Here is an 18,124-nt window from a genome sequence, read left to right as displayed (position 1 = left end):
AAACATCACTAAGATGAAGAAGATGGACATAGACCTAAATAGTTACGGTTACTTTTTTCCCTTTAGTTCATCTTTACTTCATGAACCCTCATTCTTTCAAATGTCTATTAGGCACTAAGTCACAGACACTCTGTACTTTTTTTTTTTTACTGTAAATACATTAGAGAATTAAATAAACAGTCTTTGACAGTCCTATACAATTTAGCAGGAAAGCCCCCCCCCAAAAAAAAGGGAAAAATAGTCAATTACAAATTGTGATAACTTTACGGGGGTAGAACAAAAGCCACAAAGATCTGCCTGGAATCACCCTGGGAATATAAAAGCAATCTTGAGAAAAAAGAGTAAGACCGGAGGCATCACAATTCCTGACCTCAAACTACATCACAGAGATACTATAATCAAAAGTACCTGGTACTAGAATCAAAATAAACATACAGACTAGAGGAATAGAACTTAAAGCACAGAAATAAGCTTCCACACCTATAGGTAACTCATTCATGAGGGAGGCAAAACATTAAATAGAGAAAGGAAAGTCTCTTTAATAAGTGGTGTCGGGAAAAACTGGATTGTAAAATGCAAGTGAATAAAATTAGACCACCACATATCACCATGCACCGAACTCAACTCCATCCAGGTGGGGCAGACATGAGCATTAGACCAGAAACTATAAAATGTATAGAGGAAAACATTGGCAGAACACGTCACACTATATGCTTAAAAATGTCTTCAAAGATTCAAATTCAAATTCAAATAAAGGAAACAAAAACAAACCAATAGGACGACATTACACTGAAAAGCTTCTACACAGCAAAGGATACCATCACCAAAACATACAGACACCCTACAGTGTGGGAAAGGATCTTTACACAACATCCTTCAGAAGGAAGGATGTTCGGAAGTAGTAATAGGTGTAGGTGTGACTTAGAAAGAAAGAGAGGCTGGGCCATAGGAAAAAAATGGGCAAATATATGTAAATACAGACAGTCATAGAAAAATAGTCAACTCCTATCTGTGACCTTGGGAGAACCACTGCGGTTTCCAATGGAGGGAGTGAGGACACAGAGCCGTGGTGGTGGGAAAGGTGTGGAATTATACCCCTGTTACCTTATAATTTTGTAAATCAATATTAAATCACTAGTAAATAAATGAAAAAAGAAGTCTCAGTGATGTTAGAACTGAAGCCTAGATCTGAAGGCTGCTATGTCTACAGCAGAGGGACGATCATCCTGGGTAGAAGATTCAGGATGTATGAAGATCCTGAGACACAAAACACATGGAGAGGGTTAAGGAGCGAAGAAGATCAGTGTGATGGAAGTCAGTCTTAGATGAAATGTCTTGAGGCTATCCAAGTGGCAGTGTCAAGTAGATAGCTGAATATGCCAAAAAGAGCCTGAGTTCTAGGCTACAGAAAATCCTTTAATGTCATCATAATGGATTATATTTAATTCCAAGGGAATGTATAGATTGCTTAGGGAAATGCTTTATAAGAAGAGATGAGAAAGAAGGACCCAGGACAAAGTTTGGGGCATCTCCACCCTTAGATCAGAGAGAAGAAAAGACCAGGAGAAGAGACTGGGAAGTAGCATCTAGAAAAACAAGTGGGAAATCAGGAAAAGTGTGCAGTCCTGGGATCCAGGAGAAGAGAGTGTGATAGGCACCAGGCGACAGTGTGCCCAGTTGAATACACACTTTACCATGTGTTCAAGCTACCAGCAGTCCCCACCTGCAGGGGGCAGCTTCACAAGTGGTGAAACAGTGCTGCAGGTGTCTCTCCTTCTCTCTGCCTCTCTATATCCCTCTCCTCTCTCAATTTATCTCTGCTTTATCAAATGAGTAAAAAATAATTTTAAGAAGAGAAGTGGATCAGAGTCAGGCGGTAGCACAGCGGGTCAAGCTCGGGTGGCACAAAGTGCAAGGGCTGGTTTAAGAATCCCAGTTCGAGCCCCCGGCTCCCCACCTGCAGGGTGTTGCTTCCCAGGCGGTGAAGCAGGTCTGCAGGTGTCTGTCTTTCTACCTCCCCTCGTCTTCCCCTCCTCTCTCCATTTCTCTCTGTCCCATCCAACAACGATGACAGCAATAACAATAACTACAACAATGAAAAACAGGAAGGACAACAAAGGGATAAATAAATAAATATTTAAAAACAGACAAGTGGCTCTTTCAGAGAGAGAGAGAGAGAGAGAGAGAGTTAAGTATATCATACACAAAAATGAGAGGGCTCTTATCTGGTAGCGTAAACCTTCTCTGCTGAGTACATGACAAGGTTATATGCTGACAACAAGAGCAGAGAACTAGAAAGGTTTGAGGGGTGAGGAGCTTAAAGGAGTCATGTGACAGAGAGGGTAAATGAGTGTGCTAGGAGACCACGGTGGGCTCAGGCGATGGTGGGCGTCAGTTTGAAGTGTGGGAGTATGAACTGGGGGGAGATGCTTTCCTGTCCCAGTGCAGCCCGCCCATGTGTTTGGGGTCTCGGTGAGAATAATGTCTCTGAGGATCCCTTACGCAAGGCCAGAGAAGTTTTCATCCGGGGCACGTGCGCCTGCCAGCCCCTCCAACCTCTCACCTCAGTTTTGTGAGTGAACCTTTTATCTTCTTGGGCTTGGCACTGGTTTCCCTGAAGCCTTGTTAAATTTACCTTTCACTATGCTGGAAATCAAAACCCATTGTGAACAAGAAAGATAACACTCTAAAAATATCACTACTCATAACTATTCTCATCTTGTAAATTAGATTATTCACTGCTTTTCATGTGACCTTTGCTTAATGTGCTATTTCCTACTTGTTCAAAGCTATTGGAACTTCAGCATAAAAATATGGGTACATCCAGTTTTTGGGAAGTACTTCTTTTATGAAATATTTTTACGTATTAGAAATGAAACATTTATTTCAGATGTTTAACTTGTTTAAATTTTTATTTAAAAAGGAAACACTGACAAAAACCATTACAACTATCAACTTAGAGGTTAGTGATGAGTGTGTGTGAAGGAAGACAGAGTAGTATAAAGAACAAGATACTGAGTGAGGTAAAATTTGTTTGAATTCCAACTCCAAGACATGCAAATCACTTAATCTTCAGTTTCATATTTCTTAGTTATACAATAGGAATAATAATGTATACCTGATGATGGTAATGTAAGAATTAATGAAGAAATACAAGCAAGCTTTTGTGGAATGTGGTGCTCAGTAAAAAAAGATTAGTAGTATTCGTAGTATTTAGTAAATTTATTAGTAGATTTTCAGAGTATGCATTCCAACTATGTGCGTATAACTATTCTTCTGAAATCTTATACTTTTGTAAACTCATGTTAAATCAATTTTTTAAATTTTTTATCTTTATTTAATATTTATTGGATAGAGACAGCCAGAAATGGAGAGGGGAAGGGGAGATAGAGAGGGTTAGACAAAGAGACACCAGCAGCCCTGCTTCACCGCTTGCAAAGCTTTCCCCACGCAGGTGGGGCCAAGGGGCTCGAACCGGGGTCCTTGCACATTGCAACATGTGCGCTCAACCAGGTGCACCACCGCCCAGCCCATTAAATCAATTTTTTTTAAAGCTGAGTTGCATTGACTTCTTTGAGGCATACCCTGCCTGTTAATTTTGTAAAAATGGGATGCTCCTTTCTGTAAATGACTATTTCCTAAGAATCCAATGTTTGGGTTGAGCTAAAGTGATTTATTCATATCAATTTATTCATATGAACTTGGAATTGAGCATACCCTTGCCTGTCCTAGAGATTTCTGGGCCAGACACTCATAGATCTTGACATCTTTTCCGAGTACAGAAGCTTGTATGTTTTCTTTCTGGAATGATTTATTAAAACGGACTTAACTGTCCTTTCATATCCATCAGGTCAAAAATGTTTGACAGTGTTCTCATCGCTCAGGAATATCATTTAGTCAAAATGTGGTGTTTGATAGGCACTTTTCTCCAGATAACAAACAATATTTGAAAGTCACTTCAGACGTTCCCAAAGATCATATGCCACCCTCTAAGCTCAGCAGTGTCTCTAAGCTCCTCACTATTGTCATGACCCTCAGAGAAGCCTAGTGAGTGACCTCAGCTAGAAGACCCTTCCTTTGCTGTTACTCAGTCCCAGATTCCTGGGATCTTCCACGCCTGACTGGGGATTGTTTATTCCATAAAACTGTCTGCAAAAGGGAGCCACTATGGTGCTTGCTTTCTGTCACATGATGCTTCTTAGCAGTTTGTCCTGGCTTTTTCAAAAGTCTAGGGAAATGGTTAGTTCAGAGAGTACAGTTAAAATGCTCTGTAATATTTAGTATCTTTTATGAAATTAAGTCTCAGTATCATCCGTATCCATTGCTTTGCTGTCTCCTCTGTCCTGGTTCTGAAACCTTGAGGCTGTGGTGTCACCATCAATCCTCACTCATTGTCCTGCAGTCCCCAGTTCTGCACTCACTTCTACCACCAGGAACTACCTCAGGTTCTTCATGACCCTCAAGCAAACAGAAACCCTCAGGTGGCCTCAACACCAGTGCTGCAAACTCCAGGTTCTGCCTAGTCGTAGGAATCTGTCACGCAGAGAGGATTTATACAAGTTGGCCTTTGAGCGGCTCTGCGGGTGGAAGGTGAGAAATGAGGCCTTGCTGGGCACCGCCTGGAGAGAGGGTTGGTGTGCCCAAAGTCAGCGTCCAAACAGAGGTGTTAGGGTGGAGTACAGTATCATGGTTATGCAAAGAGACTTTCATGCCTGAGGCTCTCAAGTCCCAGGTTCAATCCCCCACACCGCCATAAGCCAGAGCTGAGCAGTGCTCTGGTAAAAAAATAAATAAATAAATAGAGGGGTGGTTTTTTTGTTTGTTTGTTTGTTTTGGTTGTTTTGCCTCCTGGGTTATTGCTGGGGCTAGGTGCCTGCACCACAAATCCACTGCTCCTGGAGGCTTTTTTTTCCCCTTTTGTTGCCCTTGTTGTATTATGGTTATTGTGGTTATTATTGCTGTCGTTGCTATTGTTGTTGTAGAATAGGACAGAGAGAGATCGAGAGAGGACAAGTTAGTTATAGGAGACATTATTGAAAATTATATAAATGCCTAGACAAGTTAGGTATAGGAGACATTATTGGTTGCCCAACCAATATTCACTATTCTTCCTACTCTGTAACAGTATAATGATTTTGTTCAGAAATTATTCCTCATGACATCATTTTACTTCATGGGATGCTGATCCCTTCTCTCCATCTCAAGGATGATAACAATCCCATTCCTAAAACTTGTGATTGGTTTAGAAAGGGATCATATTCCAAAGATTGCCATCAAAACAACAATGGATGAAGAAAGGCTTTTGGATTCATTCTTAGCAAAGAAGATTATCCCTTTATTCCTTTTTAAATGTATTTTATTTTACTATTACTTTATTGTTAAGATTTACTCGTCTATTGTTTATAGAGACAAAGAAATTGAGAGGGAGAGAGTGTGAGAGGAAGAAAGACACCTGCAACACTGCTCCACCACCTGTGAAGCTTTCCCCTGGGGACTTGAACCAGGGTACTCACATCTGATGACCTGTGTACTCAACCAGATGCACTACCACTGGGGCCCAGTCCTTTGCTTCCTAGAGATATTTCCATGGATGGATGGGGTGCCTAGAGTTTTCTAGGGCATTTACCATGAGCCTAATCACAAAGTCAACGTAGGCAACAAGCAAAGGCGATGGGATTATAGAGACGTCAACCTGGGCCCTTCACCTGGTACAGTCGCACCTCTGGACTTACTGTCGAAGCCCCTTTGAGTTGGGGCTTTTTTGTCCGCGGAATGCCAACCAACAGAGAAGACTTCATCTCTGCGCTGCTCTTAGATTGAGGGACACCTGACCTCAATTGCAAGCATCTACCTGGTCCAAGGATTTTGCAAAAGGGGTCTGAGTTCTTTGCAGGTCTCCAAGTCCAACTCCTTTCCCCTATAACTTCATCTGATTTCCCTTGAATTAGGGGGTGAACGTGGAAGGAATGATGGTTACTCAAGGAAGGCGCCTCCATAGATCCCCAAAGTTAAAAAGAAAATCAGCAGACTTACTTTTCCAAAAGTGCAGGCAGTGCTGAGGTGACAGGTGGATTTCCTTTTCCATTGGGTGATTCTGACTGAATGGCAAACAGAAGACAGAGAACTGAGGATCCACTATGGAAGGCAGAAGGCAAACTGCGCTGAGAAGGGCTCCCTCTGCTCCTCCTCGCTCCCTCTGCTGCCCATGCACTCTAATGTGCACCTGAGTCCAGGCACTGCCCTACTCCTCAGGCCTGCCCTGTCTTTCTATCCTCAGTGTCCTTTCCTTTTGGGGAACATAGAACTTGCATCTTTTTTCCTTCTCCTCTTTCCAGTTTCCTTGACCAAAGAGTTTACACTTTGATACTGTGTTGTGAGAAGGAGCTGTCACTTTCTCACTGCACCTGTTTGCTAACTTGGAAACATTGCCAGTGGGGGTCCTACCAAGTGCAAATTCTGCCAACTCCCCTGGGTTGGATTCGTGCAAATCTAGAGGTGTATCATTGCCAGGGAGATACAGCTTCAGGCATAGTTCTCAGAGGAAGTCTTGTTACTAGAAACTCAAGCCACTGGGAATCTGTTTAAATAAACTCCCCAGGGTCGCCATATAGTTTTGTTACAAGGGATTACAGTTGAGTAGTAGTTCTTAAGTCTGGCTGCATGGTAGAATCACATGAGACTTCTTTCTTTCTCTTTCTTTCTTTCTTTCTTTCTCCCTCTCTCTCTCTCTCTCTTTTTATTTATAAAAAGGAAACATTGACAAAACCATAGGATAAGAGGGGTACAACTCCACACAGTTCCCACCACCAGAACTCCGTATCCCATCCCCTCCCCTGACAGCTTTCCCATTCTCTATCCCTCTGGGAGCATGAACCCAGGGTCACTGTGGGATGCAGAAGGTGGAAGGTCTGGCTTCTGTCATTGCTTCCCTGCTGAACATGGGTGTTGTCAGGCTGATCCATACTGAGGAGATTTTTTTTTAAAGGACAGATTTGATCTAAAATCTTGGAATAGGGTCTCTAAAAGAGGCTTCTCTAAAAGTTTCCTGCATGGCTTTAATATAAATCCCTGCTTGTCATCTCTCATCCATATGTATGCATGTGGGTGCATTTGGAACTACATTTACACATTTGGTATTAACCGGAAATGGATACATTAAAACAGACCAACTTCTAGTAGTAGACTAAGTTTACTGCCCCAAACTCCTTTAAACTTTGTTCAAGCTTTTTTTTTAACTAGGTAATTTGAGAGTTCATGCTAACTTAATAGACAGTTGAAATGATCATTGGCACAAAAATAGAGCCTGGATATTCTTAGCTCATTGCTTACATGATCAAGTTGTTTCTTTAACAAAATAGTGCTTGTCATGAACAGGGAATAGAGGAGAAAACTGGAGAAGGATTAGAAGAATTTTAGGTAGATTTAGCCAGATTCGCAAAAGCCTGGGATGTGGAAAAGAGTTTGTTATGTAGGAACTGTCTTTGCTTTAAAAAGTGGACTTTTTATTATTTGTAATAAATTATTAATACGAAGATATAAAAAGACTCAAGAAGAAAATAAAACACCTGTTGTCTTACTCTTGCCCAGAAATAGCCACTACTAATAATTTCTCATTACACAGTCTTCTAGACTGTGTACACATATGAAAACACATTTTAAAATTCATAGAGTAGTACTGATGTGATTTTATGTACTATCTTAACTTGCTTTAATTAATAATTATGGATTTTCCATGTCAGTAAACACTATATTCTAATGATTTCTAGCAGCTGCATGGACACCCCTTAACAGTATGTCCATAATTTCAGGGCTAGGCAGTGGTGTACCTGGTTAAATGTACACATTACCATGGCAAGGACCCAGGTTCCAGCCCCACTCCCCACCTGCGGGGAAGATACTTCATGAGTGGTGAAGCAGGTCTGCACGTGTGCTTTTCTTTCCCTTTCTGCCTCCCTCTTCCCTCTCAATTTCTCTCTGTTCTATCGAATAAAACAGAAGGGAAAAAAAAAAAAACAGCTGCCAGGAGTGGAGGCTTCATAGTGCTGGCACCAAGCCTCAGCAGTAACCCTGGTGGCAATAAAATAAATGAAAGTTTTCTCATCAAGCTCTTATTGATGAACATTCTAGCAGTTTGTAATTTTCATTGTTGAAACAATACTGCAATGAATTGAGGCAGAATTAAATTGGGCTTAAGAATTTTAGCTCTGGAATCAGAAAGTCTCGGGTTTAAAGCTCAGCTCTATCACGTCTTAAACCTGCAACCTTCTGCTATTGGAAAACCTACTTCAGATGGGGGGTGGGAGGATTGTGTCCTTCTTGGAGGGTTGTGTTTTAAGGAGAAAAGAGATGCCTTTTGACAGGAACACTGGGCTACTAACACTTTTCTCCTGGATGCCAGGTCTTCTTTTTTAGTGTAATGGCAGTGGGTGTGGTCTGCGTTGAACTTTTCAAGTGCATAGTCCAGCATCTATGCTGGGGATTTCTTCTCCTTGTTGACGCTACCTCTGCTTAGGTCACCGCTGTAGTAGCAGGGACTTCAGGAGAGGGTGACTGTGGCTGGGGTGCAGGCGTATCTATCATACTCACCAGGGAAGGTAAGGAGGGGATGGATGGTGCACTTGGAGACTGGCCAGGCAGGTTCAGGGCATTAAACTTGGGGACCACTGCCACGCTGACCCTCCGCCTGGGCATATTCTGTGGGAAGAGAAGCAGTGAGGTGCCATGTCAAGGAGGGGCCAGCCCGCTAATTCAGGTCAGCATGAGAAAGCCCGCCCGTTTCTAATGTTCCTGGTGGATATTTCAGCTTTGGAGTAGGGATGGTGTTGAGAGTTGATTTGGGGTTGGATTGGACCAAAGTTACCATGAGCTCTCTGCGAGCACTGGATGGTGTCTCATTATGTTTCTCACATCTTAGTAAATCCTGACAAAATATAATAGAAATAACCCCCAATCTGCAGGTAATAACGTGGGTAGTTTATGAAAACTATAGCAATAACAAGGCTTATGTATCATTTCCTGTTCACTTAAAGGAAGCCTGAGCAAAGAAAGTCAGAGGATAAGCTACAAAGTGAGACATAGACTCTTCATGGGTTCTCTGCCACCTTTGGATCCGAGAATAAATTGTTTCCTAGGCAACTGTGGAAACTTCTGCTGTGCTCCTTCCGGAAGCAAAGGTTTTCCTTAAATGTGCGTACCTTTCCCAGCGTGAGGGACATGGACCGTGCCGTGCGAGAGACCCCATCTTCTGTAGCAGAGAGAACAGAAATGAGAGTTCAGTAAATCTTCACACAAGACTCTGCCAGGCAGCAGACAGGCAGAAACTAAATCAAGGCATGTAAGGGGTAGAGCTTGCCCACACAGGTCTTGTGGCACTGAACACCTTGCATCCTGTCTGAAATGATCATTTGCAGAGTGGGGCTTGTATCCTTTACCCTTTATCTTGATTCCTCTGGAGGAACAAAGCAAAATAGCACCCCAGGATTTTTTTTCTCCTTGGTACACACACTAAACGATATAGTTTTTCTTTTCTTTTTGTTTATATGGGGATTAATAGTTCATAGTACAGTTCATGAGCACAGCACATGGCCATGCCAGGTGTCTACAAACACTCTCTCCCGGCCCAGGTCCTTTTCACCATCATGCACCCGGGCCCCCAAACCCTCTCCCCACTCCTTCCCACCCCAGAGTCCTTTGCTTTGATGTAACGCACCAAATCCAGTCCAAGCTCTACTTTCTATTTCCCCTTTCTGTCCTTGTTTCTCAAGTTCTACCCATGAGTGAGGTCATCCCGTATTCATCCTTGTCTCTCTGGCTTATCTCATTTAACGTAATTCCTTTCAATTCCATCCAAGATGAGGTGGAGAAGGTGACTCAGTAGTGTTCTGTCACGTGTATATACCACAACTTTCTTAGCCGTCTGTTGTTGGACACCTAGGCTCCTTCCAACTTTGGGCTATTATAAATTGCGCTTCTATAAAAATAAACATACATAAATGATAAAATTCTTATAGGTGTAGCACCACACCTGAATAATTATGAGGAAACATCAATTCGTGCAGAGAAAGTATTTGAAAACTTAATTCAGTTTGATTCAAACTGATCAGTATCATCCAGCCTACCTATCTATCTCACCCTAATACCTATATGAGATTGTCAGAAAAGTCATGATGTATTTTTCCATGCATTTCTGTGTAAAAATGCTCCATGACTTTTCTGATAACCCAATATTTTAGGTGTGTCTTTTGAAAAACACATAGATGATTTTTCAAAAGGACTTTATTTTTAATTAATTAATTGAACTGAATTTGGATAGAGACAAAGAGAAATTGGGAGGGAAGGGGAGATAGGAAGAGAAAAAGACCCTCTCATGAAACTTTCCTTCTGCAGGTGGGGGACCGGGCCCTTGCATGTGTGTGCTCTGCCAAGTGGACCACTGCCCAGGCCTCTTCCCCTCTGTATATCACTGAATAAAATATTAAAACTATCAAGATTATATTATTTTTCTGTATAAACTCTAAAATAATAGGAATACCTTTAAATCTTAAATTACATTAAGTTTCATTTCATTTCATTTTTGAAATCCCACGTGATTCATCATGATTGTTACTTTATTTAGTGAATGTTTATTTGGATTTACCCACATTTACAAAATATCTTTGAGCACCATTCCTTCTTGCCACCTACTCCCTTCTTTTTGTCTCAGTTTTATTTTTCCCTAAACATATTCGTTCCTGGATCTTTTGGGAAGGGCCTGTGAAAGGTTAACTTAATCAGTCGTCGTCTCAGAATGTCTTTCCTGAGGACTCATTCTGATATAAAGCTGAGCTGGCTATGGCATCTCCAGACCGACAGTTACTTGCTCTAGCTCTTCCCTGCCTTCTGGTAGCTTCATTTCACCTGAGAGTTACCATTTCTTTGTAAACAGTTTTCTCTCTGTGGTCATTTTTAATATCTTAACTTAGTTTGTCGTTCTGTAGTTTCCCTTTGATGTGTTTTTTATTTCTCCTGCTTAGGATTTGCTGTACTTTGTGAATCCAATGACTCATGTATTTCTTAAGCTCCAAAAATTCTGGAATTCTGAAAAATCCGTTTGAATATTTGCTCATCTACATTCTGTCATTATGAATCTCCTTGTTCATATATGGAACTCTTCATTCTACCCTCTGTGTCCCATGTGACATTTATTTTACATTTTAAACAATTTATTCCGCTGAAGTGAATTTTGGGTAACTGTTTCAAGTCAATTTTTGATTAATTAAATTTTTCCTCATGGGTGTCCAGTTTGGTTTAAAGTCATACCAGTCACTGTAGCTGGTAGGTCATACTATAGTTGTAAAGGAGGAGGAAGCAGAGGGCAAATTTTGAACTGATTTATTTTTTGTTTTACTATTTTACCAAAGCACTGCTCAGCTCTGGCTTATGGTGGTAACTGGGGATTGAGCCTGGGGCTTCAAGCCTCAGCCATGAAAGTCTTTTGTATAACCATTGTACTGTCTCTGCAGCCCTCACATGACCTTCTTAAAGGCCTCAGCTCAGTTGCTCCCATTGCATTTGCCCAACCCAGCAACCTGACCTGTATGAGGCTGTGCCTTCATGGAGATGGAGAGTGCTCCCTGCAGCAGGTGATCTGAAGTACTGAGGCGCAATCTCAATGCCTTCATGACTGACTTTTTAATTCTCATGAGTGTATCCCTGTTTTTTTTCTTTTTATTAGTTATTTAGTATTGATTTACATAGTTTTGAGGTAACAGGGGTATGACTCCCCCATTCCCTCTATTAGAAACGGCACTAGTTCTCCCCGGGTCTCTATTTTTTTTTGCCTCCAGGGTTATTGCTGGGGCTCGGTGCCTGTACCATGAATCCACTGCTCCTGGAGGCTATTTTTTTCCTTTTGTTGCCCTTGTTGTTTTTTATCGTTGAGGTTATTATTGTTGTTGTTATTGCTGTCATTGTTGTTGGATAGGACAGAGAGAAATGGAGAGAGGAGGGGAAGACAGAGAGGGGGAGAGAAAGACAGACACCTGCAGACCTGCTTCATCACCTGTGAAGTGACACCCCTGCAGGTGCAGGTGAGGAGCCGGGGACTTGAATCAGGATCCTTGCACTGGTCCATGAGCTTTGTGCCATGTGCGCTTAACCCGCTGCGCTACTGCCAGACCCACCGTTTTTAAAGTAGGATTTTTTAAAAATTCCACTTGATTATTTTAGATAGTTATCTTCTTTCATGCTCACTCTAAAATGAATCTAATTTAAACAGATCCTTTAAATCTTTATCATGTTGTTTGATTGTGTGCTTGATGATTCTTGCTTACTGTTGGATGTTTTTACTGTGTTGTGATTTCTACACTGTGAACCCATCTTCAGTGATGCTTTGTTTCTGTCTCTCTAGAGTGACTTTGTTTGCTCCTGATTGTATTTTGAGAGACATTATCTTAATGTTCTTTTTATGTTCAGTTCTACATACTGCACCTGCACTGCTGTGGGAGGGAACATCCTGTACTGATCCTGTGAGGAGGGGAAACGTTTGTTTTCCTCTTAGAGACCAAGGTGAAACAGACAATCTTTGATTTGTTCCACTAATGGCTGATGATCATGTCTTCTTTTCCACAGTCTGTCTAAGATGAGGTCTTTTGAAAGTTTAAAGTTACTGTCAGAGTCTCAAAGACAGCTCTCTGATAGCGTCCCGTCCTAGACTGTATGCGGATGCCAACGCCAGACACCCAAATGGAGGCTGCCCTTGTGCCCAAGAAAGATGCAAAGTCAGCTTAGCTTCAATTCTCTTTTCTTTTCTTGTAGCTCAGTATTTCTACTTCTCTCCTTATTTCTTTCTTTCTTTTTTTGTGGATTCAGCTATTCTTCTAGACTAATGTTTGCTCTAAGTTCTGCAGGAGAGACTTCTAAGTATTTGCAGCCCAAGGATTTTCAAAAATTTCCAGTCAGTCTACATAGTGGAACAAAAAAAAACCACTTTATATATGAAAAATTCACACAAATTTATAAAATATAAATCTTACCTGTGGCCAAATGTCATAATTAGAAAATTTATAAAACTGGAAATAAATTTTTAATAAATTTTTGGAACTGATAAAAAATACAAATTAAAATTAAGATGAGATAATTTTAGTCCATCACAGACATAATTTTTTAAAGGATGAGGGTGTTGTTAATGGCACAAAGTTGAACATTACTATAAACCCTTAAATGTAAATGTCAATGGGTGATCTGAAAATACTTTTCTGAAAGTATTATAAAACTTTATTTCCCGAGATAGTATTTAGACTTCGAGCAATAATAAGAATGTAATATAAAATGCTATCAATATGTTTCATATTTAGAAAAAAAGAATATTGCAGTAGATCTTCCCTTTCAAATGTGTATCACCTTTCTTTTCTGTCTTTTTTATTAGTGATTTAATATTGGTTTACAAAATCTTCAGAATCTCAACATGTGCTTCCTAAAAGGGCAATCCACAAAAACATAGACAAAGGCCCCCAGAAGTCATGTTCAGTCTTAAATATAATAAATATGAGAGTATCTGACGGACACGCCTGCCAAGTCCTACAGCAGCCCAAGCTGAGGCCTATAGTTTGGACAAGTAGCGAGTGGGAACAGAAAGTCTGAAAAACTCATTCAACCACTCAGGCCCCGGCTCCCACCTTCTTCCTTGCTGTGCACATCTCCTCTTTATGGCAGAATAAGTGGGCCTGCTCCTCCGTCACTGCGCCCATCACCCTGCCCTTCCCTCCTCACAGGCCGACTCCTCCTCCGGCTCACACTGTCTTCTCGCACAGGGAGCACTGAGGCGCTCGGGCAGAGGTTGTAGAGGGGACGAGTGACTCTCCTGGGTCACGGGCTCACTACATGAATCTTGAGTGAGAAGGCTTGTGGGAGATTTGGCATGTTGCCCGACAGTGGAGCAACAGCCCATGCGGTAGGGTTCCTTCGGAGCAGCTTCTCCAACTTTCAGCACTGACAGAGTTCGCTGGGGACCCAGATGCATATGGGGCCAGAGCCTTGCTCCCAAGATCTAAGATCTGAAGCAGACAGCCTGGAGCACGTGCACACTGCCCAGGACTCTGGGAAGCATCACTGATATTCCCCAGGAAACTTGTGAAACCTCCTGTTTATAAAGGTTTCTCCATCTGTTATGATTTCTGTACTTTCCCTCCTTCTGGTCTCCATAACACGGATGTTTGCATTCCACAGGGATCCTTGTCACTAGAAGATCTGTTTCCTCCACCAGCCAGAGCTCAAACCTTGTCAGCTCCCAGAGTAAAGTCTGTCTTGGGCACTGTCCCCTCCTGAACTGTCATAGGAGCCTCCCAGCATGTTTCGCCACACATCAGCATCTGCACTCAGTAAGTGCCTACTCTGGGGTGACAGCAATCTTCTGAAAATAAAAGCTGACCGTGACAGGTAGTGTGAAGTCATTTATGCCACTGCCTAGGCGATGGAGACCGGGCTCCTGGCATGACCTGGTGCCCCACTCCAGCCGCGCAACTGCTTGTTCTTAACACACCCATTCCTTACCTCTGCACTTGCTTTTTCCTCTGACTGGGTGTCTTCCCACCCCACCCCCATTTTACTTGACAACATGGCCCAGTGCCTTCCCTCTGTAAAACGTTCTTTGATTTCTTCAGGTTGAATCAAATAACTCCCTGTGAGCATACAGAAGTCCGCCTCCCTTTAAGACAGCATTCCTTGAAGATGCGTGCCTTACCCCTGGGCCCGTTGTTTATCCCAGCAGTGTCTCCAGGCTGGACACTCACTCCACCCTGACTGCCCAAACCCCACTTCCTACCTGTACTGCTGCATAGGTTCCCTGTCTCTGGGCCACCCGGCAATGTAACGGCGACACCACAGCCAGAAGGAAGCACCCAGTCATAGCATTTCCTCAGTTAGACTCTTTGATGCTTGGCAAGAGACCAGATCACTGAGCATGTAAGCCTAACAGGAGGCCCCAGTGCACAGAGACTGTAGGGTCTAGGACTTGTCACTTTCAGGAAGGAGGGTGAAGTGAGCAGCCTGTGGGCTTCCTGTCAGTAGTCAGCCACTTCGGCTGTGGAGTCGTGCTCTCTGGGTTCAGGCCCCCAGATTCAGCAAAGCAAACAGTTGTGCGGCCCCATGTGAGCAGCACTGGCCCAGAGAATCAAGCTCTGATCAGTCTGGAGTAGGCCATAGGATTGTCCCAGATGTGACCATGGCCTAGAGCCATCAGGGACCTATACTGCGGAGCCAGAATGGGGGGGGGGGGGGGTAGTTCCTTACCAGAGGCACCACAACTGCGACTTGAATTCTGATTTGCAAGTTTTTTAAATTCCATGAGCTCTGCATGGTCCTTCTCATATGTCCTCTTCAGATTCTCCACATACTGCATCATCACTTCCGTTGCTTTGGACATGCGCTTTTCCTGCAGAGGACAGAGTGGACAGTAGGACAGCTGCAGGAAAGGCCCGTTAGTCTGTGCTTGCTCTGAGTGAGGCCCTGGGGTGGGAGGGTGGAAAGGACACGAGGACTAGTCACACTCTGTGGAATAATATGCTCTTAGAGACTCAGAGGGGGAGTGGGCCTTCAAAGAGAGTCACAAGCATATCCACAATGCCTCAAGAGCTGGCGAGTAGGAGAGTGTTCTCTTAATGCACAGCTTGGTTCAAGAAGAGTTTGTGGAGTGAGTCTCGAGTTTGGGCAGCACCTGGGCAGGTAGCTGTGGGCAAGGGGACTCCAAGACCAAAAGTTCAGAGATAGGGAATCTCTAGACCTGCATCTAGGTGAGCATCCACACAGGAAACTGGGCATGAAAGGAAATTGTAGTACTGGGCAGAAGGCACACACCAGGAATGCGTGAAAACCAGCAAGGTGCAGGTCATCCCACTTAGGTAGGAAGCAACAAGTGGTTGGCTTTGTTTACAAAGAGAAAAGGTGAGTTAGGGCTGAGCTGGGAAAGTCTGTGGAGGCTAGGCTTCATCGAAAGGGAAAAGAGAGCGGTCTTAATGTCTTAAGATAAGGGAATGATAAAATAAGCTCTATGTTGTAAAGTGAACTGACAGAAGTGAGACTGGTGGTTGTGAGAGCAAGAGGGGGTGGGGCACAGGTACCTGCAGAGAGGAAGGAGAGGGCTGGATCTTAGAAGTGAGGGGTGAGGAAGCCGTGTGGAGAAGGGCAAAGACTAGAATCAGCAATGCATGGGCCAAGAAACACACACAGGTAGATTATACAAAATAAGGGCGATTTTCCCCTGCTGATGCCCCTTGAGTCTCTTAACAACCCAAGACTGAGGTCTGCCTGCCCACAGAAGCACACACTCAGTGCTCTGGAAAAGGCTCCTGGATGCCTGAACAGAGACCACGCACCTCCCTTGAACTCTTCATCTGCTGCCGCTCGCTCCCAGCTGGAGTGACTTCCTGGGTGTTGCTGCTGAGTCAGGTGCCGTTTCCCCAGAACACCACAAGGGTGGGACAGCCCAGTGGCTTGTCCTTCCTTCATTCTACAAGAGCTGCTTAGAGCTGTTTGCCAAGAGCACCACAGTCATGCAGCCAGTGCACGGGGCGTGTGCCCATGGGAATAGCAGCAGTACTGGTGATGGTGAGGAGCTTAGAAGCAGCACAGAAACCCTCTGTGCAGAACTGGAGCCCTTTGTGTGTTACCAGTGGAGAAGCTAAGACCCAGAGTTCAGCAAGTGCCCCAAGGTCATGCGAGAATCCTGATGGCTCTGGCATTAGAACTTGGGTATCTGGGCCCGGAACACCCAACTGATTAGGATGTCACTCTGTGACATTTCAGGACTTGAGAGTGGCTGAGAGGGCATCAGTCACAGGCCTAAACCCTAGCACGTCACTCATTGGTGCCTTTACCTTAGTAAGACATCAAGTCTCCATCTGGGGAAAAGGATATTTACTTTCCAGGGCCTCTGGGATTATTAAAGGAAATAAAGTGATTTTAAAAGCATGGTTTTCTAATAACTAGTTCATGGGATCTGAACAAGTATGTTATAAGAAAATAAAGGTAGGGGTTATTTTTCGGTTAAAATACACTTGGAAAGTACACAGGTAAAGTTAAAGGAGCTCGGGGTTGGTTGGTGGTTCAGCCTGACAGCAAGAGGAGTTAAGCAGGCCTTTCACCACAGGGTTGCCGAGGCCTACTTCTGCCAGTGTGCATGAGAATCTCTAAGAAAGGAAGAGAGTACTCTCAAACTTCAATCGCTACAGAAAGCATGATCCAAGGAGCACCTCGCAGGATGTGGTCTGCCAGTAGTCTACCTCTGTAGTTACTGATGCCCCTGTTACTGCCCCGGCTCTGGAAGCTGGTCTACCAGTAGTCTACCTCTGTAGTTACTGATTCCCCTGTTACTGCCCTGGCTCTGGGAGCTGGTCTACCAGTAGTCTACCTCTGTAGTTACTGATGCCTCCATTACTGCCCCGGCTCTGGGAGCTGGTCTACCAGTAGTCTACCTCTGTAGTTACTGATGCCCCCATTACTGCCCCGGCTCTGGGAGCTGGTCTACCAGTAGTCTACCTCTGTAGTTCCTGATGCCCCGTTACTGCCCCGGCTCTGGGAGCTGGTCTACCAGTAGTCTACCTCTGTAGTTACTGATGCCCCTATTACTGCCCCGGCTCTGGGAGCTGGTCTACCAGTAGTCTACCTCTGTAGTTCCTGATGCCCCCGTTACTGCCCCGGCTCTGGGAGCTGGTCTACCAGTAGTCTACCTCTGTAGTTACTGATGCCTCCATTACTGCCCTGGCTCTGGGAGCTGGTCTACCAGTAGTCTACCTCTGTAGTTCCTGATGCCCCCGTTACTGCCCCGGCTCTGGGAGCTGGTCTACCAGTAGTCTACCTCTGTAGTTCCTGATGCCCCCGTTACTGCCCTGGCTCTGGGATCTGGTCTACCAGTAGTCTACCTCTGTAGTTACTGATGCCCCCGTTACTGCCCTGGCTCTGGGAGCTGGTCTACCAGTAGTCTACCTTTATAGTTACTGATGCCCCCGTTACTGCCCCGCTCTGGGAGCTGGGAGGCCTACCTGGCGAACAGCCCCCACCATCTCGGCTCTGCTGGAGAGGCGGGCAGCCAGGCGGTGCAGAACAGCAATGTCCTCCAGCAGCTTCTGGTAGGCCTCACGGTGCTCACAGT

At 43.9% G+C, this 18,124-nt stretch overlaps 1 protein-coding gene across 1 annotated transcript in view; it reads right to left on the bottom strand.

Annotated features, from left to right (window-relative positions):
• Positions 1-18,124, bottom strand: part of IRAG1 (inositol 1,4,5-triphosphate receptor associated 1) — a 77,773-nt gene that overhangs the window by 8,508 nt on the left and 51,141 nt on the right. Inside the window, 5 exon segments of the mRNA XM_060175826.1 lie at positions 6,034-6,098; positions 8,587-8,694; positions 9,195-9,244; positions 15,268-15,409; positions 18,015-18,116. Coding sequence (XP_060031809.1) covers positions 6,034-6,098; positions 8,587-8,694; positions 9,195-9,244; positions 15,268-15,409; positions 18,015-18,116 — 467 coding nt within the window.

Source organism: Erinaceus europaeus, chromosome 17, assembly GCF_950295315.1.
Source record: "Erinaceus europaeus chromosome 17, mEriEur2.1, whole genome shotgun sequence".
NCBI classification, from domain to species: domain Eukaryota; kingdom Metazoa; phylum Chordata; class Mammalia; order Eulipotyphla; family Erinaceidae; genus Erinaceus; species Erinaceus europaeus.
Note: the sequence above shows the minus strand (reverse complement) of the source record. Positions and strands in the feature narration are given on the sequence as shown.